Source organism: Musa acuminata, chromosome BXJ1-7 (assembly GCF_036884655.1).
Source record: "Musa acuminata AAA Group cultivar baxijiao chromosome BXJ1-7, Cavendish_Baxijiao_AAA, whole genome shotgun sequence".
Classification (NCBI taxonomy): domain Eukaryota; kingdom Viridiplantae; phylum Streptophyta; class Magnoliopsida; order Zingiberales; family Musaceae; genus Musa; species Musa acuminata.
Genome location: NC_088333.1, coordinates 4642740 through 4668763, shown reverse-complemented (window position 1 = coordinate 4668763; position 26024 = coordinate 4642740). Strand labels below are relative to the sequence as shown.

The window sequence follows — 26024 nt, the reverse complement described above, 5'->3', positions numbered from 1 at the left end:
TGCAGAGAAGCTTGTTCCATGTGTTCTTGTCAAACCATGAACAACAACAATGAAGTATTGTCACAGAAGCTATCACAGGTACAACAAATATTAACTGTTCTACATTTTTCTTTTTACTATCAAAATTTACATTACTGGCAAGGCAGTGGGGAAACAAAAAAAAATTGAAAATCCAGTAGCTTAACTTTTTATCTTCTAATGTCTTTATGACCTCATAATGGTGGAAAGGAAAGCCACAATTTTCACCACCCAATGTACCATTAATGGATAGAGAAAGAAACGAGCAAACAAGAAAGAATGCGCAGCAAACAAAAACCTGAGCAGACCGCGCAGCTAACATAAAAATGGTCAGTATCAGTCACAGGTATAAGCTGAACTATCAAATCCTAGCGACTCCAAGCCCAGAACCCTTTTTCATGCAGGATGGCGATCCTTTAGACATATATATATATATATATATATATATATATATATATATATATATATATATATATATATATATATATATACTCTTTTGGATCGCACCACCCTAGGCTGCATCTTGAAATATCTTCTAACTGTTATCCAAAGTAGCCTCAGTCACCTGCTTTGGCTACTGTAACTTAGATTGGACATCATCTTCTCAATAATTATTCGTCCAATTAATCTGGGCATGTTGTGGCTGTTGATAAACACCAGCAGGGGGGCCGACCATTTCGACGGCTCCAGCTACAGTCTGGGACTGCTGGAGTAATGGATGAACAGAAGAAGCTGGAACAGTCGGTGGAGGGTGGTAGACTCCACTGAAGGCACCATGGCCTGCTTGCGTTGGTGCATAAGTCATGTGTTGTCCCTGAGGAATGCTGTAGTAAGAGCTCGCCTGAAGGGTGGAAATATCCCGTCCAGGTGCTGGAATCCAGACAGACAAACTTTCGCTCTGTTTCAAACACACCAGGATTCAAATATAACCAAGACGAATTGATGCATATAGATTGGACATAGGCAAGTCATTAATTATGCAAAAGAACATCATACATATAAGTAATATTAACTATACAACATGCATATTATTACATGAAAAATAAGAAAGCAATATTAGAAAAGTCCCAAGTACACAAGGACAATTGAAATTTTTGCTTAGTTTCTCAAAGGAGCAAATAAGTTGGCGTAAAAGACTCAAAAATGGATAATGCAGAGAGTCTTATTTACTAGTGCTGCAAGTTCCCTCAGCAAAAGATATCAATTACTGCAAGCTAATATTTCAAGTATATGCACCCAACATAACAGTAACAACGAAGTGCATTTTGAAAAAAAAAAATGGAAGTGCATTTGCTCCCGACCAATAGAGCACAAGCCCCCATGGCTCTATCTAAATCCCACGTTTGTTACCTGATGAGCTATATAGCAACTTGTTAACTATCCTCATCTTGCAGATTCCAAGAAAATCAACATAATTCTGTTAATTATGGAACACCAAAGTTGAATAGTTACAACCAGAAATTTTGTAACTACATGGCCCATGAAGCTAAACAACATAATCTCATCGCTTGTTTAAGGCAAGATATAATGCACCAAGAGCCCCAGTATCAACCACCAACAAATAGGAAAAAAACACCATACAATTTTCCTTGGTTGAACAAAAGAGCAGGTCTAGTTTCAAGACAAGCATATTTATCAACTTGTTACCATGATTGTGGTGAAACAACCTTAGTTGATCACAGTCATATAAGAAGCACAGATACAAGGATATTGAGTACAATGCATAACTTGATAAAATCATTGTTTTACTTGACCAAATCATTTTGCTAATCATGATATTTACTCCCTAGAGAGATAGTAGCAGTACACAATATATTTCTGACAAAGATATGTCTCAAAATTCACTCAACTGTTGGAAATATAATTTAGGAATATATCCTTGAAGGAAATGATAGTGGCTATGGCTTAGAACACAATCAGGCAACTTTTGCAGGAATGAGAGTTAAGAGAAAAGGACAAGCCAGAGAAGATCAAAAGGCAGGTATATAGAATGTCTGATACAGAAAATACACTGGACCTTCATTAGTCAGAAACTAACGAATCAAGATCAACCGTCAACGTATTCAAAACTGCATTCAAGATCCAGAATGGGATTGTCCATTAGAAGAAAAATCAAGATCAAACTGGGTTAGCCAAACTCAAGTGAGGTTGGTTAATAAATTAATAGTGAGTTTTGGCAACATGGGTGACTAGGATTCGAATTTCAATATTCCTTTTTACAAAAACAAAGGAACAAATCTTTGAATTGCAAAGATACAACAATGACAACAAATATGTAAAGTCCCAACTATTTTGGGTCAGTTACTTGAATATATATATATATAATGTATTTAATTCTTTATCTGTAATTTGTAATTTCTATTTTCATCATTTTATGTCTCATATCACTAGTAGTAATCATTTCACTTTTTTTAACTACTTGCGTCTCCTACACACATGATTAAATAATTCTCCGTCATTTTATTTTCTATCGAGACGACACCTCACGAATGAAAATACTTCTTGTCGTATCATCCAACTCAACATTCTCATTTCAACAATACAAACTTTGTGTATACATAGTTTTGTAATTGTCTAGCACTCTAGCATTCAAAGTATTGTTAGTCTAACAACTATGCTATAAAATAAATACGACCATGAAACAAAAGTAAAGTTCAAAATTGAGATGTCTCTCAGGCTCTAAAATTAAAATCTAACTGTTTAAAATTTTGAATTTTAACCTTTTATTTATTGCTCAACAGTTCAACCATCTAACATTTTTAACATATTTCACAAATCTTATGCAATTACTAGAAAAAGACATTTTTGAATGGTTAATTGATATACAATAAAGTGTAGGTTTTCATGTTTTATATGGCCTAACAAACCAAGTAGTGCAGCTCTTTTTTACTTTCTTTATCAATGTTTACTTTTATTTAAACAAACATAATTTTCCATATCCACAAACTTCTAATATTAAAAAAATTATAGTTTTGCTCAAGGTTCGCCATACTACAACATACTACCTTATATGGATAGTACGTATAGGTATGACAAGGGACCGGTATGGGTAGTTCACACTAATATGTTGGTATGCCCCACTGTACCATGTGTTGGCACATTAGTACAATTTAGTACGTATCGTACCGACGATCGATCTGTCACAGACTTAACTGGTTTTGCCTAAGTCGTGACGTGTCATTGCGTGTCCGTCCGCAGGTCCCTTAAGGACCTGCAAAAGAGAAGACGAGTTAGAGGAAACGTTTAACTCGGGATCCCACAAGCAGTCATTTCAGCGAACACTTGATAAGCAATGCAAATTATAAATATAGACTTTGCAAGCTCTGAACGGTCATGCGACAAAAGATCCAATGTGGTCCGTCATGGTCAAAGTCCCCAGAAGTGCCCACATAACATTACTGCAGAACAAGGCAACGAACAAGCTCTAGGAGCTACCCCAAAGGCCCATCCAACCATGTGCCACTCGAGTAGCTCCTAGGTGTTGTGCTGGATGACACTCCTCACTACTGTGCGGAGTTAGAAAACCGCCAAAGTGACTACCTGGATGGTCTGTTTTTGAGGAGTTTTACCTTTACATAATAATTGCACACAACCTATGTTTACAAGACTAAAACGATCACAAAACTCAACAAAATGGGACTGTCAAGCCTAGTGCAAGCCCTCTACACATTGTGCAAAGCATGAATAAAACCGAAAGACACAGACATACACAAACATTACATTGAACACCCTATGTATAGATTTGTCCATGACATATCGGTACACCAATAAGAATCGGTACGACAAACCATGGTTTTGCTAACTGCTAGAGTGCAACACTTCTATAAACTATCTTTTATGTATCTTCAATTTGTTTCTTTTCCAAAGGAGAGAAAAAGAAGATTGGGAGTCCCAACTGAGGCCTTGCATGTAACAAGAGGTAAACCTTTTGAAAATCAAAGCTTATATTAAACAGGAATATAAGTCCTCGCATCAAAGGATTCATCATTCCTCACTATAAGTACCGATCCCTACTTGCCAGAACAATTCTAACCTATGCAGTCATTTCCAGAAAATTTTCTGTTCCTTCTCTTTCCCTCTTCTGCTTTCTCTTTATTTCAACCTCTCTTTTACCCTTTTCTTCCCATTAGTGCCTCGATTGGTTATACCTAATTTTTCTAAGTCATTCTCAGTTGACTCCAGCTGATCTGGATTGGTGGCTGGTCTCCCGAAAATTGGACCGAAATTGAGAAGGATATACTGAAATCTTAGTGGCGTTGCGAGTCCTCACATTCATTCTCAACTGCTTCCAATTTAAATGCATCTTAACTTTGAAGGGGGTCATATGCCCCTGCTCCATGGCAAGCTAAAAATGATTGTAAGCACTTGTTAGTAATTAAACAAAAGCCTTTACACCAAGTTAATCGGGAAAAGCACATTGCTCCTTTGGAAACTTATGTTCCAACTAAAACTAAAACTACCAGAAAACCAAACTGCCTGTGCAGAGACAGTACATAGTTGGTATAAGTTAACTACTTCCATAAGGATGCAGGATACAATCCCAGTCTTCCATAATTTGTTGACATGTTGTATGCTCATATTACACTTGCTTCTCATGTTTTCAAAAACAGATACTCAAAAATATTCTTTCTATATGCTATGGTCAATATTTTCTACTTCAAGTCAAGAGACCGGACATGGAAAATGTTTGTATTCAGACAATTAAGTGGAGAACTATTCATATAAAATCAAACGTATCTTCTTGAAGGTTTTTATCTTCTAAAATCTGCTGCATAAAAATTGATTGAGCTAAGCTCATAGCAAGTCCCATAAGGAGTGAGATTATCAGTAGTCCATTGTAAATAAACTCCAACAAAAACATAATTCAGCTTTAACGGAGTAAATAAAATAACTAGCATAAAATGAGAAGATATGGGAAAGTAAAATTATCTGTGATACACACAAATTGTATAGTAATGGATGTGAGCGATGGTTTGAGTCTCTGAGATAATAAACGAGTCACCAACCACACCTAGAACAGCATTTACCAAGTAGTTGTCTACAAGTCAAGCTCCACATGGTTTCAGGCTCACAGTATCCTGCTATCTTATGTGTTAACCTTAGAAAAGGTCTTATTCTTCCAGTTAACAGACTGCTTCAGTAAGCTTAACTACAAGGGTAATTCATCTGATAAGGTCTTGTTCCTTTGAGCAGTCTCTGAAGCTAAGGATACAACATGTAATTCCACATCTTGACCCCAAGAAACAGCAAAAAAGGAACACTCTAGCCTACCACAATCTTAGATAAAAACAAAAAGTAGAAAACAACAGCTGCATGAGCAATTCAAATGCAGTAGCAAAAATTAATCACCACATACGAGTTTAGGAGATATAACAGTAACATTAAAACTTGAAGTTCTATGAATCACATTTTCTAATTATGATTTGTGGTACTCTCTCTAATCTTAAATTAAAGTTTACTCATCTACAGTAACAGCAGAACTATGAACTTTTTGCATGAACAAAATAACTAGGCACAAACCAAATATCACATATAAAATCTAGCCAAGTATAGAGAACATACCTGCTGCCCTGGAATACAAAGATTGTTTTCCTTAAACTGGGAAGATCCGAGATCATCATTGGCAGTTGAGTTTCCACTAGTAGCAGCATCAGGAGTATAGCCAGCTGGAGTTGAGTTATACATTCCATAACCAGCTGGCATTCCAACAATTGTTGAGTTACCAATGTTAGCACCAGGCTTGTATTGGGGAAGAGAGTACTTGACAGGGGTGGCAGGATTTGCAGATCCAGGAGTCGGAAACATGCTGCCAGTAGGAGGCTGCTGAGGGAATGCAGGACTGCTCAAGAAATGGTGAAGGGTGGGGGGAGGAACATAAAATGGTGAGAAATATTGGTTGTATGGAATGTAGTTGGGAGGGTAGTGAGATATATGTAAACCAGCAGGTTGCCGGAAGACGGGAACTGGCTGCTGTGGAATAGCAACAGAACCCTGCATGGTGCCTGCAGCTTGAGTTGCAAGAGGAGTTGAGCCAGCCGTAGATAGCATGGCAGCGTTGGTACTCTGGAGGAGGAAAGAAAACATCAGCATTGGAATCCTAATCAGAATACAAATAGGTGATGTGAATCTGAACAAGAAGATTTTAGTAGAATATTAAAGCCAAAATAGGTTATCAAGACAAGGAAAAAAGTTGGTTTGGACTCAAGAATCACGGAATACAATTACAAAAGTTCTAGAACCATAGAACATCTAAAATAAGCCAAACAAGTCCCATATGTTTACTGTTACATACTGGCAAGAGGATAAAAGGGAGAGCTATGGTTTTCCAAAAGCAATCACCAATAGGAGCAACATGATTGCGATTAGTATGACATAACTCAAAAGGCTACCTACTTGTATCTTGAATTAGAAAAAGGTAAATCATAACAGAAAGCTTGAATGAAAACCTCATTAGAAGCCTGGCCAGTCTGAGAGGGTAGGACTGCAATGTTCCTGTTGTACATAGAGGCACCGGGTGCAAGAAATGGAGATATACGACCATCAGAATCAGCAGTAGGTCGATAGAATGGTGTATAGTAGCTTGTCGATGGGTCATACGTTTGCTGGACCTGTATATCAGAGAATCAACATCTCAACCAGAAATATTACAGAAAATAAAGCAGATCAACCAAATACAACATGAAAGAGAAAAATCTGAAACACAAGAAATAGTAGTATCAAACAGATCCTAGGAACACAGTTTACATACCAAATCCAACCCATGCTAAAGTTAAATATTGTCTATTACCAATCCTTGTTCAGACTGGTTTATATTGATCACAATCGAAATATGATTCATTGTTATATAAAGTCATGTCATCACTCAATCAAACAACAAATTTCACAGTTCATGTAACACAATATAAAGATCGTGGGAGTTATCATACCAGAAAGCTTGGGAAACGCGAAGTATCTTGAGCCTGATGTTCTGAACTTTCAAACTGTCCAAGTTGGTTTCCTAACACTTGAGGCACCAATCCTAGTGAAGGATATGATGGTGCAGATTGAACAACTGAGTTCTGAAGGCCTTCTGGAACCAAAGCAGCTTCTTTTTGAGATTGGTCATATTCTGCAGCAGCAGATATGCTGGAGGGAATGCCAGCTTCATTGCTTGAATAATTATCTGACACCTGTTCAGGTGATTGCGGATGATTTATAAAATCATCTTGAGCAGCTGAGGATGTAGTGTGTGTGCTGCACGAAAAAGAAAAATGTTAGAAGAGGCACAATCAGACATCAAAATCAATATAAGCCAAGCATAAGTACTAATATTAAACAGAATTACAGTGAAGAAGAATACAAAAACAATATCCTATAATCCAATATAGAGTTTCTAGAGAAAGGTGAAGTAAAAAACAGTTCATAAATTATCCCTTAATACCTTCATTAAAAGTTAAAACAAATACAGTATGCTTGCAGCTTGTAAAGGCAACTGAAGCATTTTTTATGTATAGGAGAAGGCAAAGGCACTCTGTGTTTCATGCCATGCAGTTCAACAAAGCCAATTTCCTTTTGGGATACCACTAGACTAACAAACAAACTAATATTCTTGTGGTAAGTTTCCAATATGAAGCTACCTATAACAGTGCCATGGCACTAACAGATCTCTTCATTATCGTACAGCAAAGAAAGGAGAATTCAACAGAAAATGCAATTGAACTTCAAAAGCTTTCTGATTGACCAAAACAATATAAAACAAAATGAGTGCTAAATGGATCATTTTTAAGGTACAAAGTTCATCACCAGACACTAATGTGCCCATGCATGGTATGGTCACATTTATTAAGGTTTATAGCTATCCAATTTTCCCACAGTTATTTCATCTCATCAAACACAACAGTTGATTATGCAAATGTGCATCATGATCTAAAATAAACAAAAAGAACCACATATGTAGAACAGCACATATGTATATAAAACTGCAGCGAAAAAAAAAAAAGAAGCAGAACTAATGTTTCTAACCTTAGAGATGGCTGCTCAGTAGTTTCTTCAGTCTCCTGAGATGAGTCAGAAACTGGTGTATCAATCCTGTCTTTTGCAGGGCCATTTGCAAAACCCATATTCAACTCAAAATTAGGATCAAAACTTCCAAAACTTAACCCATGTCTTTCAGACTCTGAAACTTGAAGATGGTTTGGAATAATGACGTGTTTTCTGTCTGATAGCTTCAGTTCCTCTAGCTTCTTTTCTAACATCAGAGTAGTTACCTCTGAGGCCACAGAACATGGTGCTGGTAGTGATGCAGCAACAGCTTCAGCCGCCAATGGTACATCAGGGGTCTCAGTCATTTCAGATGCTTGAGAAGCAATTACAGGTGTTGATTTTGGTTTCCACTCTTTATTAGGAACAGGCGCTGAAAAAAAAGAAGCATGCTACTTAGGCAATTTTAAGTTCACCAACTTGACTAAGAGTAGCAATAAATGCAAACTCAAGGAATTGTACACACACACAATTTCAGCATCAGAATGGTATGTAAAGAGTTATACTGCATGTTACATGTGAAAACTACCATTATGAGATCAACTAGATATTGATACTTGCCAAACCTTTCAGAAACTATTATCAGAATTGAACTGGAAATAAGTTTGACATATAAACATAGGAATGCCCATATATAATAGTGCAGCACTAGCACTTGTCATGATGTTTTGCCGAGAGCATCCTGACACAGCACTTTTCTAAAATTCCATGTGAGCTATGCTAGTGCCTTTCCAGCACATACTATGAAAATCAAAGACCTTGCTTAAAAGTATAAAATACTCCAAAACAGTCAGATGTAAATATTTGTCATTTAATGCATCAAAACCACAATCCATATAAATTTGCAAACCAACCTAAAAATCAACAAATTTAGTTGTCTTGTTAATTGGTGTTAGGTTCTTTCAAAATGTCAATTGTTTTTAACAAAGATAATCTACCACCAGCCCAACACGTCTTATCAAAACTATGGATATATTTTAGAAACATGAAAGATGCAAGAATGAACAATGGACTCAAGATGCTAATTTGGCCAAGACTGCATTCAGATCAAGTTTCTTTCAGACTTAAGAGTTCTTTATAAAATTAGAACATTTTAGTCAGCATCATAAAAATTCCAACATACATAGGCTGCCATTTTGACATAGCATTGCAGAATGATTTGGGGCCTAGTTCCTTACCACTGCATCCTACTAAAAATGAACAGAAATCCTCTACTGCTTCTAATTCCCTAGATAGAATTGAATTTCCCAAGGCATTAAATTTTTAGTTATCACTAAAAGCAAATCATCTCATGTAGAGACAAACTACAGCAGATCTAATTTAGTTAAAGAGACATGTTTTATTTTACCCCCCTAAAAATTAGGCATGGTTGGTAAATATATTCAGGCTTCATTTTTTTCTTTTTACATGAGATGCTGTCTTTATCTCTTGAGATGTCAAACCTGAGATGCTAGCAGGTATAGACTCTCTCTTAGGAGTTCCCTTCAAATATAGACTACTAACAGCCAATTCTCATAAACATTCAATTTAGGTCAGGACGGACTAACTTATCATGTGTTTTTAGCTTGTATGTTTAGTTCAAATAAAGATCTGAATTACAAAATGTGTGAACAGTGACTGAAAACTATGGTCATCACAACTGACTTCACTTCATCCTAGTATTAACTTGGTTTAATCCTTAGATAGTCAAAACCTGAATATGAACCTTTATATTACAATCTAATGTTTAATATTCCAACGTTTCGTGGCCAACATAACCAAATTATCTTGTTCTGACCAGCTAAATCTGACTTAACTTGATAGGTTAGAACTTCGAAATCAAGAAGCAGGTGTTTTTTTTTCCTCCTTTTTATAGTTTGGGGCCTTGTTGTTGTAGATAATTTGATATTAAGATCTACATTTAACAATTATTTGTTCCAGAAAACCAAATAGATCGACACAAACTGTGCCGGCAGGATGCAAGATTGGTGGTGATCTGACAAGTTGTGCCAACAATAGGCACGGCTTAGCATGCTGGCAGCACAGAAGAACAAAAAAAAACGGAAGTACTATAAAAGGGAGAAACAAGCCATCTCTCTATCATCATCAACAACAAACAGAGCCATACATTGCCAACTATTTGGGGTCAGCAACATGGAATTTTTCCTGTCATTGAGACCCTTTGAGGGCAACATCACTAGTCAGAGTTATTATATGCTTTCTCATTGTTTCTAATGATGTCTTCTTAGCTCTTCCTCTGCTCCTACTCCATCATATTGTCAATGCTTAAACTAAAAAGTTTATATACATTTGTACTCATCTAAGTTTGCTCATCCACGGTGACTTAACCAATAAAGGGAGTTGCTATAGGCTGGGAACAGGAATGAAGGCTGGCCGGCAGGATCCGGCAGTCGTTAAGGAACACAGTATCATTAGCATAAGAACTAACCTTTTATATGCTGAGCTACTTCTCAAACTTCCATGGTGTACAGTAAATAAAGGGTTGGGATAACAAAAGCAAAACAACACTTTTCATTATAATGAACCAAATACTCATATCCAAACGTATGTAAAAAGGTGACATAACAAAGGTGACAAGGTCTACCTTTCTGCAACCCACTTAATTGTTGAGAACGATTGCTGTAAGTAGAGGATGGTCTACTGCCTGTAGCAGTGGAAAAAGAAGAAGGTGCAACTTGAGATTTTTCTGATAGTTCATTTGATCCTGATTCATGTGGTTTCATGGGTACCTTCCCATGCATATAAGGACTGCTCATAGAAGAACATTTTCCACTCATGTATGATAAATTGGATCCAGATATATGTTGAGATCCAGCATGGCTAGTGGCTGTTTCAACAACTGAGTGTTGAATTCCTGTTATCCGTTTGATGTTTTCTAGCTCAGCAGGGTTGTGTGCATCAAGAGATGGTGCTAACAAAGGATCTGAGGTTGGAACATAGACCTCGGAAACAGGTGCTGCTGCTTTGTTTGATGAAATTTTGTCTGAATCTGGTATAGAATGTCCACCTGTGGGAGTACTCTTTGCATCAGTAGGAGATAACCTGGAAGTCCCAGTCTTAGTAGTCACAACACCAAAACTTTCTTCTTGTGGAGCAATGCCACTGACACCAGATACATAGGACCTCTGAGATGATATCGGATGATCTATGTTGCTGGGGCCATCGGTTGGACCAGATATGGAGCTGAAAATTAGCAATTATTGAAAAATGTAGCTTCATCAATATGCTACATGCAGTAAAATAAGTTGTAAAACATCACATTTGCTTTAATGGAGAAAACAGACTGTACCAAAGAACATTGAAGACTATATGTCCAAACCACTTCTACATTTAAAAAGAAGAAAAATAACATAACAAGCAAACAGGTTTTCTAAATCTAAGCATGCCCATTGCCCAGTTGGGGGAAAAGTTAACTGGAATACTGTAATACATCCACATAACTCAGTAGATGAAAATGTAAACAGAATAGACATCTCCAAATCATGGTCCATTTTATTACTATCATCATCCACCCCAGAGTTTTTAAGTAGTGAAGAAGAGTGTCTTGTTTAACTTATATGTGTTGAGCATTTCTCAATTGGTAGCAGCCTCCAAGGGCATCAGTGTCCGAACATCAGCACAATTGATTGGGCATATAGCCAGTGCAAAAAAAGACAACATATATTATCATCAACATAAGCATCAGAAAAATCATGCATGATTCTAACTTGACAAAATCAGTGTATTTCAATCAGAGCCAATAAAAAGATAAAAATGGATACCTTAATATGGAATTTGCAGATTTGACCTCGGTATCAGGAGTGTTTGAAGAAGAGGATGGAATGCCTTTATCTGAACCTTGATTTACTCCATTAACCTTTCCTGAAGTAAGATTTCTTCCAGCAGCAGCATCTAGCAGGCAATGAGAATTAGTTGGTCTATAGCCAAAATTTGATAGGTAGCAGTGAAACATGGAAAGACTAACCAAAATGCAGACCACACAACACACATTAGAAGTGGAACAATACATGTGCTACAATAGAATTTCCAAGAAAAATTAGAAAGTTGCTCATAATGCAAAACCTGATTCAAAAATGAGAAACAGACCATGCAACTCACACATAATAAAATTTTAACAAAGTGAAAAAAAAAAAGTTGTGCATACGGATAGATGGCATAAGATCAGATTTGGCAACAGATATTAAATAAATAAGAAGTTGAAATTAATTTAACCATGACATGTCTAATAAAAGAAGAAAGAGCATGAAGTTACATGTTGAACCAAACTGGTTAGCTAATTAGCTTCGTAACTAACAATGAGCTAGTGGCGTCTTCATATTGAAACAGCAGCTTGACGAAATAAGCAAATTAGTACCAATGAAATAAACATGAAACTGAACAGATCAGGTTAATCGCTACGTAAACTTCATAAATTATATTCCAAAAGAATACATACCACTAAGTACAGGTCGTGAGGAGTAGTTCCCTCGACCTCCCCTACCTCCTCGTCCCTGTAGCCCCGCCCTCCACCTAGGATCAGCAGGCTCTCTTACATTCTGTAGAGAATAGCAGAACACTTAACTTGTGAAGTAACTTATCAAAGACACTCATATGCCGAAAATCCTCATTTTAATTTCACATAAAAAATAATAATAACAGCGACTTGTATAGTTGTAAAACCACCACAGGAGTGAATATTGGCACTTAGACAAATTTATCCCAAACATAAAAATGGAACTCCAAGTAAAACATGATCTCAATCTGGTTTGTCATAGAAGGATATCAAAGATTCAATCAAAAAACCAAGTTACTGCCAAAATTCAAGTAAGTCAACCCTTGAAGAAGCATTTATCAAAAGACATGACACTTTCAAAAATGATATTTTCAAAAATTTAAAACTTCTGCGAGCAAATTTAACATATTTCAACATATAAGATAATAAACTGAACACTTGAAAACAACTCATACAAATAATGGAGGTCACTGTACTACTTGGACGGAATAGAAATTGTCTTCAACATTTGGCATAAAAACCTTAACAAAGTTGGAATCCAACATCTGATTTGTCCTTTTTCAATCTTTCTACATCATGATTTATATACTGTTTCCTAACTGCTCTCAGTTGTTTTCCTTTTCTTTCTTAAAGAAAAAAAAAAAGAAAATACAAATGCCAATATCAAACCTGCTTAGTCCTGGAGTAAAAATCCATATGGAACAGAAAACAAGCTTCTAAACCTAGCAAATAGATCAGATGTTTAAATTAAGTACATCTAGGTATAAATATCTGTTACAGAATTATTTACCCATCTTTTTTCGAGTTAAAATCAATTCTATCTGATATGAGGGCAAATGATTGTTTACTCAATCTTACAGTATGAAGTTTTGACTTTGGTTTCAATTAGAGTGACCATTCATACTAAAATTAGAATACTAAAGAAAATTTGTAAAAAATCAAATATTAGCAAGGCAGTTTGTAAAGATATTCTCCAAGATTACCAAAAATGGGTCTTATGAATGTTTGCAAAATAATTAAAGGTACTTTATGTTGGCATCAGAAGTTTCCCTTCTGAAGATGCAACAGAACCGAAATGTGTAGCCTTCGATGTCCATTATAAAGTTTACTTGGAAAGATGGAGTCACACAATCCCAAGTCCAAATATAACAAAACAAGAAACATAAGATTGATTTGAAAATAACCAGAATATCAAATATATTCCCACATCCTTAGGTTGATCTTGAAAACAATGACAGAATTTTGAACCATCAAGCTTTCGTTTCTAGAGGTAAATTGTGGGAAGATGTGGAAACAGAAAAGATTTCAATGAGTTTTGGGATGTGATAGAGGCAATCATGCAGCCTTCGTCCAATTGTTTATATGAAAGATAAGGCTTCAGGCAGGTTTGGAGCAGTTCTCAACTAGTCAAAACCATTGAGTTACAACCAAAACTCAATCAAAATCGACAAGATTTTGTATGAAATGAATGAAACTCTTATACTTCAAATTCTGGGACTGGTTTCAGCTTCAAACTGATCCAAAATGGTTCAGTTTTGTACATTTTGCCCAAAACATGAATTATCCCAGTCCATGACCCTTGCAAGATAATACAAGTAAGGAACTTAATAGTTAGACATCCCTAATTAATTGCTTCGGCTGCATATTAGTTTCTTGTGGTATTGGCTCTTTTAAGAATCATTCAGTTTGAAATGGATTCCTACTGGGAATAGCAAGTTTCTTTCTGTATACGACACCTACAGGACTTGAACAGTAGTTATGGATTCACTTCAATCCAAATCCTGCTCGAAACTCTAACAGAACAGGAAGAAAAGGACTGATTCATTATAACAGCATGCAAAGCTAGAATTAAAAAGTGAGATAACCTTTTATGACTTAAGACTTGGATGTGACCCTCAATATAGACTTGAATTAGCCTTTCAAGATTCAGACTGCATGATGAAATAGCATATGTAGTGATCAATCGAGAGACCAAACTAAAAGGCAATCACTTGTCTGCAACTTTGATAAATCTTAATCGCTTCACTGAAAATTAAAAAGAAATAATGTTGTTCTGAATCACAAAAGCATCGTGTTAAGTGATCTGATAAACTTTCCTCACTCAACAGAAGTAAAAAAAGATGCTGACAGCATTAAAACAAAAACTGCAAAGGAAATAAAGCAGATTTACCTCCTTTCTCCTGTCACGCTTCCTTTTTACCTCGTGAAAGGGGTCTGTAAAACAAAAACCAAAAGAATAGTTATGATCCAGTGCACAATTAGACCAATAGTCCATGAACAAGTCCCTTCTTACATTCAAGTATATGTGCGCCCACAAAGGAAAACTTTGAGAATAAATAACCAAATTGATGCATGCATACTGTAATTACAAGAGAGACAAAGGAAGGGCCAAAGACATGGAAAGCCTTTCACCCAAACATCTATATATTTGGATTATATAGATTAAGCTAAGCAGAAAAAACGTCACGACATCACATTATAGTATCTGTTAATAACTTCATATTTTAAAAACGCCAAATGTCAATTACAACCAGACCTTCAAAAAATTAGGAAGCATTTAGTGCATCACACGTAGTAAATCCGTTTGTGGAGATGGTGTCACTCCCTTGTCAAGGTACAAACCACGCTAGTAACACCGAAAACTGAATTATTACCAAGTTGCTCTATAAAAATAACTAAGAAAAGGCACTGGAGCTCCGAAATTTTATTTATTCCAACGTCATGAATGACAAATCCTACTGAAACACACCCTACGCAAGAGGGAAGGAACATATAGCAACTTTTCAGGTGAAATGACCAATCTAATCCGCGATTCAAGTTAAAAGCAAGTCCAAAATTTTAGGCAGAAAAGGGGCAGCAAATCTAAAAGAACGCGGGGATCCAAGTGACGAAAAAACTCAATTTACTTTTAACAGCATAAAGATCGACGACTTAGCTCCCACACCCACGGTCGATCGACATAACCCCAAACATCGAATCACACAAGTCAAATTCACAGGTCGAAAGCCCCAAATCTCCCACCCCAGAATATCCGATTAGAAACGTCGAGAATGCAAAACGACAAAGCGATCCGTCGTCGACAAACCACAAAGCCCAGCGCGCCGTGGCTCAATTTACTCGACAACAAACTTCGTGGCTCTGCCGAGCAATCGACGCCCATAGAGAATCGAAGCTGAGCTGGGGGTGCGGCAGAGGCCAAGCACGGAAGAGAGAAGGGGGTGGGAGGCACCGGGATGGGAAGGAGGTCGGGAGGGGAGACCTTGGAGCAGGAGCTTCTGGGCGGTCTCGTTGGGATCCATGCCGCACTCCTTGAGCATTGCGTAGATCTCCTCGTCGCTGTGGTTGCCGGCGATCTCCTTGATGTTCTGGATCGTCGGCCGCACGCCGGCCGGGATCGAAACCCTAGAACCGTCGCCGCTCATCTTCGAGTCCGGAGAGCAACCGGAAGGAGGAGAAGGAGAAGGAGGAGGCGGAGGGCGGCGAGGTGGGGGTTTAGAGAGAGAGAGAGAGAGGGCCGGCGAGCGCAAATCAAAGAGGCCTAAAGGAGGACGCCTCACTCTTTTTCATTTTTTATTTTTATTTTTTTGTACTGTGAAAACCGTGTCTTTTATGAGACAAAATAGCAGCTTTCTATTTTTGAGGGGGTTTTTTCGAATTACATCTATTATATTATCATTATTTCTGTTGTCACACAACATTTGTTGACAGTGCCGCTTAAATGTATTGAAACGGTTAATAGAACGATATTAAAGAAATATAATCTTTATTTATGAAATCATATTAATACAACATTAAGACTTTTTTTTTCCTAAATCAAGTAATTATAATCCATCGATTTTACTGATGTGCCACTCTGGGACAAATAAGACCCTCTCCTCCTTCTGGGTTAAGGAAACAGCCATGTCTTGTGGGTTAAGGAACCGATGTCTGTTTGCATTGCGATTATAATGGATTAAGCTATTTCTATTTTTATTATGTCTTAGTATTTATTAAATGTAAATTCTGGCTTTTTGGAATTTGATTTTTGTTTAGTTAAAATTTTCTGGGAAATAATTTTTAATGTATTATTTTAAAATTCGATAGATAAATAAATAAATACTTGATATGAAGACTCAGCATGAAACTATTATCCGTGAAAGGAAAAAGTCACGTGTGAACATTGACTCGCTTTGCCATTTATGAAGAGCGAAGAAGAAGAATAAGAACAATAAATGGTGCATAAATAAACCTATAAGGTTGGGAATATTATCTATCTACCCTCCAAAGCTAACACAACTATATCCTTGGAAATGTTGCTCTAATGTTGGCAGACGCTTTGATCACTTTTCTAAATTAAATATCATGACGGTGCATATACGAAGGTAATGTTTTTCTATATTTAATTACCGTGAGTTCGGAATCAGCATATATACATTGTGATCAAATCATATATAATATTTTTATTATTAATCTATATGTATAATTATATTTAGAACTATAACTTTTTAATTATTCGATTTGGATATTGATTTTGAACCAATCGATAACGTTATACTATATATGGTCCAAGTTGATTTCACTTATCATTAATCTTGTCCAACTTATATTGTATTGAATCTTATAAGACTACAATATTTTTGATAATGGTCCTATGATAACTAAGTTATATTCGGATTATTCAACTTATGTCTTTAAGAAATATATTTTTATAATATATTTAAATAGTCATTTTATAATGAGCCAATAATATTGTTATTCTTAGCGTCGATGTTGATTATAAGAAAGATGATATGTTCCTCTTGGAATTATCTACAATCATGACGTATCAAATTCAAGATGTGATATTACGGTGTAATCCATGTGATATTAAGGTATCATGTGGTGTCACTCGCATGATCTCGATGTGTCAGCCATATGATATTAAAAGGTGTAGCATGTGATATTAAGGTGTATGAACATTGAAACTCTAATTAATATAATGAGAGATCAAATAATGAGAAAAATATTTGATGAATGATAAATAAGATATATGATAATCATAATTACTAATATTTAAATTGAATTAGTTGACAAATGCCAATCGACTATATATATATATATATATATATATATATATATATATATATACATACATATATATATATACATATATATGTATATATATATATGAATGTGTAGATAAATGAGGTCGGCTATCATTTTCTCTACCGATGATCCACGGTAGGCTTACTAGATATCCAATAAAATATGGGCTCCAACGGATATCTCATATTCAAACTTCTACTCTGTCGCAAAACCTATCATATGTGTGTAACCATATAGGCTCAATATCGAGCTGGCAATGAGTCGTACATATCATAACTCCTTCTAACCAAGTGACTTATCATATCATTTTGGATAAAGTATATAAGATAATCCTATCATGACACCGAGAGTCAATGATCCTCCATTGAGACTCAATTGCAGATTGACTACCACTCTATCGGTTATGTTAAATTTGGAATATCCAAACCTTTAACTATAGTATCAAAGAGCTGAATACTCATACATAACATTATTGATGTCTTAAGTCTAAGGACTAGACGGATCATAGAATTATTGTCTAATAATAAGGTATTATTAATCATCCAACATTCATAAGTAAATCAATTACTAAACTTATTTTCAAATGAGCACTTTCACTGTATCTTTAATATCCTTACATGATATAAGAATAATTGGCTCCATCATATGGATGGATATATAGGTGATAGTGGACAATTGGGTGGATTAGCGGATCATATTAAGGTTCATATATCTTATTCCCTATCAAATGTATAAGTTCTTAATAATTAACGATTATGTAAAATATGTAAATTCAGATGATTTTTTCAAATATTGTTTGAGGATACTTATTAAATCCCCTTTTATTTTGCTTATAACATTAATATGAATTAAATGAAAAATAATCAGAAATAATAATAATAATAATAATAATAATAAATAATAATATAATAAATAATAATAATAATAATAATAATAATAATAATAATAATAAAGTCTACTATCCATTTAAACATATTCAACAAAACATGAGCTTATTTGCTGTATATGTTCATTAAATTAACATTTTTTATTCCTAAAAAATATAGAAAAATATACACGAATGCCAACTTGCCAATATAACTAAAATTAATCTTCGGGCCCTCACAGAGCGGGTCGGGCACTATTCGGACCTGCTTTGATTTCACCCGAATCCGACATCCACGTTTGCCTCCAAAACCATCCGTCCAAAGCGGCAAAACCCTAATAAGACAACCTGCCATCGTCTCTCTCTCTCTCGTTGTAGTGGTGGTAGCAGCGGGAGACATGTCGTCGTCGACTAAAGTATCGGCGCTTGATATGCCCGACGTGCCGATGGGGCAGCTGCCGGAGCACCTCCACCTCCAGCGAACCCGCGTCGTCTGCAAGGCCGACGCCCCGATCCATGTAAGGCTTACCTTAATCCGCTGTTGGTTACTTGCGCATCGCCGTGACGAACAAGCACGAGTTTTTTCCTGCTTTGTGTGCCTTTTTCACGGATCGTAAAAGAAAGATGATCAGTGTTTCCTGTTCATGACTCCGTGCGTCAGTGTTAAAATAATTATGCACATGGCTGCGGCATTGACACACATCACAAAGAGAATAAGAGGATCGAATTGTTATCGGCCTTATGTAGATTTTTGCCCTGTTTGTGTAATATTCCTTTCGACGATCGTTTGAAATGTACAAAGGGTCACATTTAGCGTGATTTCAATAGAAAGATGGCTTCTTGCGGCTCCGTTTCTACTAGACGCGATCTTTCATTAGTCTTCTTCTTATATATTTGGACATTCTGAATATATGTCCATGATTCTAGGAAAAAACAAAATCAGATAAGAGATCAATGCTCCTGCTTCACAGTTTGGCAGCTTCATCATGACAATCTGCATGACAATCTGCATCTGATTACTGGTTCTACTTTGGTTTACGTTTCTGATTCTGGTCTTCTATGATTCTGTATTTCTCTAAAACTTGCCTCTTCATTTCTTGGCTTATGTTTATACTTGCAGAAGTGTGATGTTCTTGTCCTAATCCTTCTCCATTTGCAGCTCGCCATTTCTTCAATGGCTTGTAATCTGGAGTGATTTTTTTGGGCTTTAATACTCAACGCTTTAGAATAATAAACAATTTTATAACTAACGATGTGGAAAATAATTTCATACTTTTTTATACCTGTTTCTATTGTTGAAAGAAGATTGTTGCAGAAATACTCATTACACAGGTTCACATGTTCGGGATTTTCTTGTTCATTTAGTGGTTGGTTTCACTTAATATCTCACTGTATGATTGTATCACTGATGTGCTTCATGCATGACATCTCTATTTGCATCCGAAGACAGAAGGCATTCAGTACTCTGGTGCTTATGCATCGATTGGAGTTGACAATAGTCTGGGACCAAACAAGTTCTGCAAGAACTTTAAGACTGAAGTTGTCAGGCTTACTGAGGATGAGATTGAATTTGATATGGTTGGCATTGATGCTTCACTGGCAAATGCATTCAGGAGGATCCTCATCGCTGAGGTACAGTGACGAGCAAACTCTCATTTGTTGTTATGAATGGCATCAACAGATCATCAAAATTATCTGAAGAACTTTTTCTGCTTTCTTATTCCTTCTTTCTGTCCGCCTTAGCTATCCAAATTTTAATTTTACATGCTTGTACTTTTATTTTATGCTGCTTTTCAGTTCCTGTGTTTTGATGTTTGCTTAATTTGCACTAGAATTTCGTTTAGCCTTCGGTACAATGATTGTCATCAAAATTCTTTCCAGGTCCCTAGTATGGCTATCGAGAAGGTCCTCATGGTCAATAACACATCAGTGATAGCAGATGAGGTGCTGGCCCACAGGCTGGGCCTTGTTCCACTTAATGCTGACCCGAGACTATTTGAATATCTCTCAGGTTTGTGAAAATAAATGTATGTTTTGATTTGGCCATCCATTTGTATGTTTCCTTAATCCATTTGAATGTATTTTCTTTATAGAAAATGACACTCCAAATGAACGGAATACTATTGTCTATAAGATGGATGTATCATGTAAAAAGGGCGGTTCACGAGTTACAGGTATTATTCTGACGTCTTAATCAACATATGGTTCAAGCATTCTTTTATTTGTTCTTGCATTATGGTTGGACTTGTGCTTGCACCTTATTCTAGTTTTTTATACAATCTTATAGACCCGGGTCTTGTGTTCTCTTTTTGGAAACCAAATTCTTTCCATGTTGAAAATCTCAAATGTGCTATTAGCTTTTACCTTTTTTCCTCCCTGACCTTTACATTTTCTACAATGCTATTGGGCATTTACAATATTCAAAATTTGAGTAATTAGTGCTTCATTATTTGGATTGTAATTGTGATCTGTCTTGGTTGCTCAAATGCAGTGAAGTCAGATCAATTGAAGTGGCTGCCAAATGGCAGTGAACTTCAAATGACCACTTATGACAGTTCTGCAAAAGCAAAAAGCTATACATCATTCAGCTGTAGTCAAGATTCCATGCCAGAATTCTCTAAAAAACCTCTTGGAGTAAGGTTTGATGATATCATTCTTGCCAAGCTTGGGCCAGGACAGGTACTATTTCTATTTCTCGGATGTGGCCAACTGTTCTTGTGTACAAAACGTTTTTGCTTTTTATTTATACAAATTACTGGTATTGTACAAGAAATAATATGAGAAGTGAGATGCATTCTGATAGTTGCGCTAGCATTAGATAAGATGATTTTGGTTCAATTTTCTCTTTGGTGACTGTGTCTTGAGGAAAATGCTGATAACCTTTTCATTCTGCTTATACTGTATTTATAGCCTCTTGAAATTTGGTATGACCAGTTTTGGGATGTTCGGGCTTGTTGGGTGTTCTAAAGGAATTTTTGGCACACATGAGTAAATTAAATGTAAATAAGTTTATGATGGCTGCACTAAAATCTACTGTGTAATTCTCTCTTTAGACCTACAGAGCTCATGTTTCTGATTTTTTATTCTTTTTGGATATTCAGTTGAATCCATGTAATTATCATTCTCTCCAATCTTCTGTCTTTTCAGCCTTAAGATTCTTTTGCATAGTTGCAGTTTATTCTCTTAATGCCACTAAGCATGATTTTGACTACTTGATGTGTTCCTTTTGGTTTTCACTATGTGGTACTCGGGGCATATATGAACTAGCATTTTGCTTGTGGTCCATAGCGGTCTCCATAAAAGTGTGGACATTTAAATATCATGCTTTGTGCAAAGAAATTGAATAATGATGACTCTGTTTTGCCACGCACCTTAGAGACCAAATTTGAAGTTTTGCTGTGCTAGTAGTTGATGTTGTCAAGCAATGTTTTGGCTAGTAGTTTGTATAGTTTGATTTTTATACCTAGAATACTGAAGCTTAAGGTTCCTTTTGGTGTAGTTTCCCATTAGAGTTACTGTCTGATATTCAGAATCTTATGCTTATCATTTACCACTACCACAAATCTTATAACTACGAGCGAGTTGAATTGTCTTGTTTTAAATAAAACTTAAATATGCAAATATTGACCTTTTCTATTGACACCTGGCTTCTAGGTAATTGAGCTTGAAGCACATGCTGTAAAAGGCATGGGCAAAGTACATGCGAAATGGTCTCCTGTGGCTACAGCATGGTACCGGATGCTCCCTGAGGTGAATAATGAACCTTTGTTATTTTTAACTTGCATCAATAAGAAGTATATACTTATTAATATTCTCTATTAGGTTGTAATATTGAAAGAAGTAAAAGGTGATGATGCTGAAAAGCTTGTAAAGAAATGTCCAGTTGGTGTCTTTGACATTGAAGACCTTGGGAATGGTCAGTAAAATTTTCCTCTTTCTCATGTCTGATATCGAAGTGTCTAGCTGCTGGCACGATTGGTGTTTTAGTTGCTAAGGTATTAGTGTTGGTATTTATTTCTTTTAATTGTTCTCCTGTTATGTGATGCCAATACTTCAACAAGACCTTTTAACACTTACATTTAGCAAAGCAAGACCCCATGACAAACACAACGAATCATGTTTCCATTGGCGAGGAAAAAGTGAAAAAGGAGATAAAACAATCCAGAACATTCACAAGGGCCTCACCATTTATTTGTCTCTTTCTTTTAAAAAGTTTAACGTCAGATGTTGTAGATAATCTTTAAACCTGTTGTCGTTAAATTGTAGCTGCTTGCATCACAAATATACTCACATATTAAGATGTGCGCTAACTAGGGTTTTAATTTGGTAGTCAACTGTCCACCTCAGGAATGTGATATTTCTTGTTTTGTGACTTGTCTCTGAGCAAGCTCGCAAATTTCTTGTGTTGAGCATCCATTCCATCAGGATGCTGTGATTAATTGTGTTCTCTATGTTTTGTGTTCATCGGTCGAATGTTTTTGTTCCTGAACAGGTGAGAAGAAGGCAGTGGTAGCGAACTCACGTACCTGTACATTATGCAGAGAATGCGTTCGTGGGGTAAATGAAGAACTTGTGGAACTGAGACGTGTCAAAGACCACTTCATCTGTAAGTACCATGGCTGCTCTCAGAGTTGCAGCTATGAACTGATATTATGCTTTTGCTATGTGAGTTATTCGACCTCTGAAAACATGAGATAACTAAATTAAGAAGCACAACCCAGAGTCAAGGCTTTGTATTTTTTTTTCCGCGGTTACAACTGAAGGTCTTCAAATTTTCCTACAAAATGTTTGTTGCTTCATTTGCTTCTTTTTTTTTTCTGAACGAATCTGTTGGTTATCATCCATCTTAACTCTGTGCAGTTACCATTGAATCAACTGGAGCTTTTTCGCCGGAAGAGCTATTCATGAAAGCTGTGAAAATTTTGGAAGAGAAATGTGATCGTGTGATTTCAGAGCTCTCTTAGTACACATTCTTATTTCCTGCAGGACCAGCTTACTTAGTACGAGATTCTTGCAGCCAAAGAGATGCATGTGACAGCAATCTTTTGCTGAGTGATGCCAACGGGTTTTTTTTGTGTGTCAATTTGTATTAGATTCAAAGAGAAATAAAATAAAGGAATTTTGATAACATTTTGAGTGAATATATCGTCACCACCTTTGTGACCAGTCATAAGATGAGATCTAAATGTAGCTGATATTTTCAATATATATTTGTGTATCTTGTCTCTTTGCGGCTTCTATATAGCCACACGAGTATAGTGTTTTATGAGTCTTCATACAATTCTCTCTTTATTATTTATGTGCAGCTTTAGATGTTTTTCATGATGAAATTACTATTTCTAATTCTCTCTTTATTATTTATAATTTTTTTAAATATATTTTTATAAAAAAGTTAATATTTTGAAATTATTTTGTTACAAATATACGTAAATATTTTTGTTGTTCTTTTACTCTTTTTTTTTTTTTTTCTTTTGAGGATGATATGAAAAAGGCGACGAGTAGATAATGAGATATTAGAGATATTAGATAATGATCGGTAAGTAGTGATATTAGAGAAGAAATAAATGGATAAGATCAATAATATTAAAATTATAAATAATAAAATAATACTTTTATTATTTTTTAAAAGATAATGAGATTGTCAATAGTTAATATGAGGCTTCGAATAGTAAGCTTCTCGTCAAAATTATACCTGAATATTTTTTTTTTATCTTTATAAGTATTTGGTATAATCGATATACAAATAATTAGTCCCATCGAAGGATCTCTATAAATTTTAAGAAGGTGTTTGTAGATATAATTTTTAAGATAATAGATGAATACAATATGGTATTAGAAAATCTTATTTGCACATGGCTCAACTCTAAAAAATATTAAAAATACTATTTAAGTTCGATTTAATTAACGAGAAGAGCATTTAAATATTTAGAGGGGTAAATATACATATATGTATGTTAATACTAAAGTTTGTAGGGAGAAATATGTTATTTTTTAGGTAAACCCCGAAAAAGATTAATTTAATCGTACATCCTACAAGAAAACATTGCTCTGTACATTTAGAGACACTGCTGTTATCATCCCTCTCTTCTTCTATCCATCCCCTTGCAATGAACTCACACCTATGAAGGCTCAAGCTCTCTTCTCTTCCTCTCCCACTTTGATTTATGTTTACTTTCTCTTTCCTTTTTTGTGTGGTCCGGCAGGCACAGAAACATGTCTTGGTTGAACTGGTGAACACAAGCATAGCCATGTCTTGGGAGTTCTCCTGCAGCAAGAATGGGTCCCTGGAGGGAGTTGACATTGTTAATTTGACTTGCCATAAACCTCATCAAAGCACCATGGAAGGTGGTGGAGAAGAGAGAGAGAGAGAGAGAGAGAGAGAGAGAGAGAGAGAGAGAGAATAAAAGGCATTACAAGGCATCCACCAACATGCTCATCAATGTCAGCAAAAATGGAAACAAAGTGGAAGAGCCACCAGAGAACAACCAGTATCAGAGAAAGGCACACTCTGCATTGGTGTCACAACTCACCAGTAGAAAAATATGCCATGAGAGCTCAGTGAATAAAGTGGCATGCAGAAGAAGAATGCAAAATGTCCTATTCACTGATTCAAACATTAAGAAAACAAAAAAGCTATCTGTAAAGCAACCCCTGCATCTGATACTACTGCACCATATTTCTCCTCTGTAATCTCTGCATTCTTAGTGTGTTACTTGCAGCAAATGAGGGAACGAATAAGCTCCTCTGAGCCATGTCATGTCAGGAGATGATTAAGTTGATCTAGTGATGGATATCAGTGGATAACTAAAGCTTGCACCTTTCTCACTGGATCAGTATCACAGATAGCCCAGTTGTCAGCATGTAATCCTCCTGAGGCAACCTACCATGGAGCATTAGCTGAAGTTATATTGCTCTCAACTTTATCAAAAGGCATGATCATAAACAAGTAACATGATTTGATGTGGACATTTTGTCTTCTTCTGCAAGTTGGAATATGACATGGAACATACACATACATGGCTCACACTTCCTGAGATGAGTGACTGAACCAAGGTGTAGGAGTAAGGAAATGTGACTGAGGTGGTTGACTTGTGATCATGGAAGTGAAGAGTCAATGGATTACCTTTCATATCTCTCCTGTTCCTCTGCCCTACTACAGTCAACAGAGTCATTTCTTGGCCACTTGGAAGCTCCCTTTAATTTCTTTTCTTTTGAATCATAATGACAGAACTGCATGTACTTATCCTGGAGTCAATAATTTTCTTACTTATTTAAATTTGAGTTTAGAAACATGTTACTGTTAGCCATTGTAGTTTCTTAGTGTTAGTAGCTACAGTAGGTTAATTAAGTATATTTTTATTATATACTCCTTTTAATTCAAATAAATTAATATTGATTGTTGTTAGAGGTTGTTAATCTGAGTTAATTAATTATTACTATTTATAATGGTAATTATGCTATTTTTACATTTACAAGGATATACATGTAAAAATAAATAAATAAAATGAGAAGTTCTAAATTATCCAATATATTACTTTATGTATTTTATTCTTTATATAGGTCTAT

The 26024-nt window shown here is 35.8% G+C and overlaps 2 protein-coding genes across 2 annotated transcripts; one reads left to right on the top strand and one right to left on the bottom strand.

Moving 5' to 3' along the window:
* Positions 1-79: 79 nt before the first annotated feature.
* LOC135678367 (GBF-interacting protein 1-like) lies at positions 80-16083 on the bottom strand. Its single transcript, XM_065191087.1, has 10 exons — positions 15789-16083; positions 14700-14743; positions 12473-12572; positions 11799-11928; positions 10622-11220; positions 8020-8410; positions 6945-7251; positions 6465-6626; positions 5581-6081; positions 80-916 (listed from the first exon to the last, which is right to left on the bottom strand). Exons 1-10 carry the CDS (start codon positions 15949-15951, stop codon positions 623-625), a joined length of 2691 nt encoding a protein of 896 aa, XP_065047159.1. The 5' UTR covers positions 15952-16083; the 3' UTR covers positions 80-622.
* Positions 16084-18814: 2731 nt separating this feature from the next.
* LOC135679864 (uncharacterized) lies at positions 18815-23687 on the top strand. The gene is made up of 9 exons (XM_065193845.1): positions 18815-18976; positions 19905-20090; positions 20340-20469; positions 20552-20632; positions 20950-21137; positions 22113-22208; positions 22281-22374; positions 22951-23064; positions 23319-23687. Exons 1-9 carry the CDS (start codon positions 18857-18859, stop codon positions 23420-23422), a joined length of 1113 nt encoding a protein of 370 aa, XP_065049917.1. The 5' UTR covers positions 18815-18856; the 3' UTR covers positions 23423-23687.
* The last annotated feature ends 2337 nt before the right edge of the window (positions 23688-26024 follow it).

What these genes read in the sequence shown, in the direction of transcription:
- LOC135678367 (XM_065191087.1), bottom strand. Translation starts at nt 15,951, where the DNA reads ATGAGCGGCGACGGTTCTAGGGTTTCGATCCCGGCCGGCGTGCGGCCG. An exon ending in CTCACGACCTGTACTTAGTG is followed by an intron (nt 11,929 to 12,472) that starts GTATGTATTCTT and finishes ATTGCCTGCTAG; the next exon opens with ATGCTGCTGCTGGAAGAAAT. An exon ending in TTTGTATTCCAGGGCAGCAG is followed by an intron (nt 917 to 5,580) that starts GTATGTTCTCTA and finishes TGTTTGAAACAG; the next exon opens with AGCGAAAGTTTGTCTGTCTG.
- LOC135679864 (XM_065193845.1), top strand. Translation starts at nt 18,857, where the DNA reads ATGTCGTCGTCGACTAAAGTATCGGCGCTTGATATGCCCGACGTGCCG. An exon ending in GGTACCGGATGCTCCCTGAG is followed by an intron (nt 22,209 to 22,280) that starts GTGAATAATGAA and finishes ATTCTCTATTAG; the next exon opens with GTTGTAATATTGAAAGAAGT. An exon ending in TGTCAAAGACCACTTCATCT is followed by an intron (nt 23,065 to 23,318) that starts GTAAGTACCATG and finishes AACTCTGTGCAG; the next exon opens with TTACCATTGAATCAACTGGA.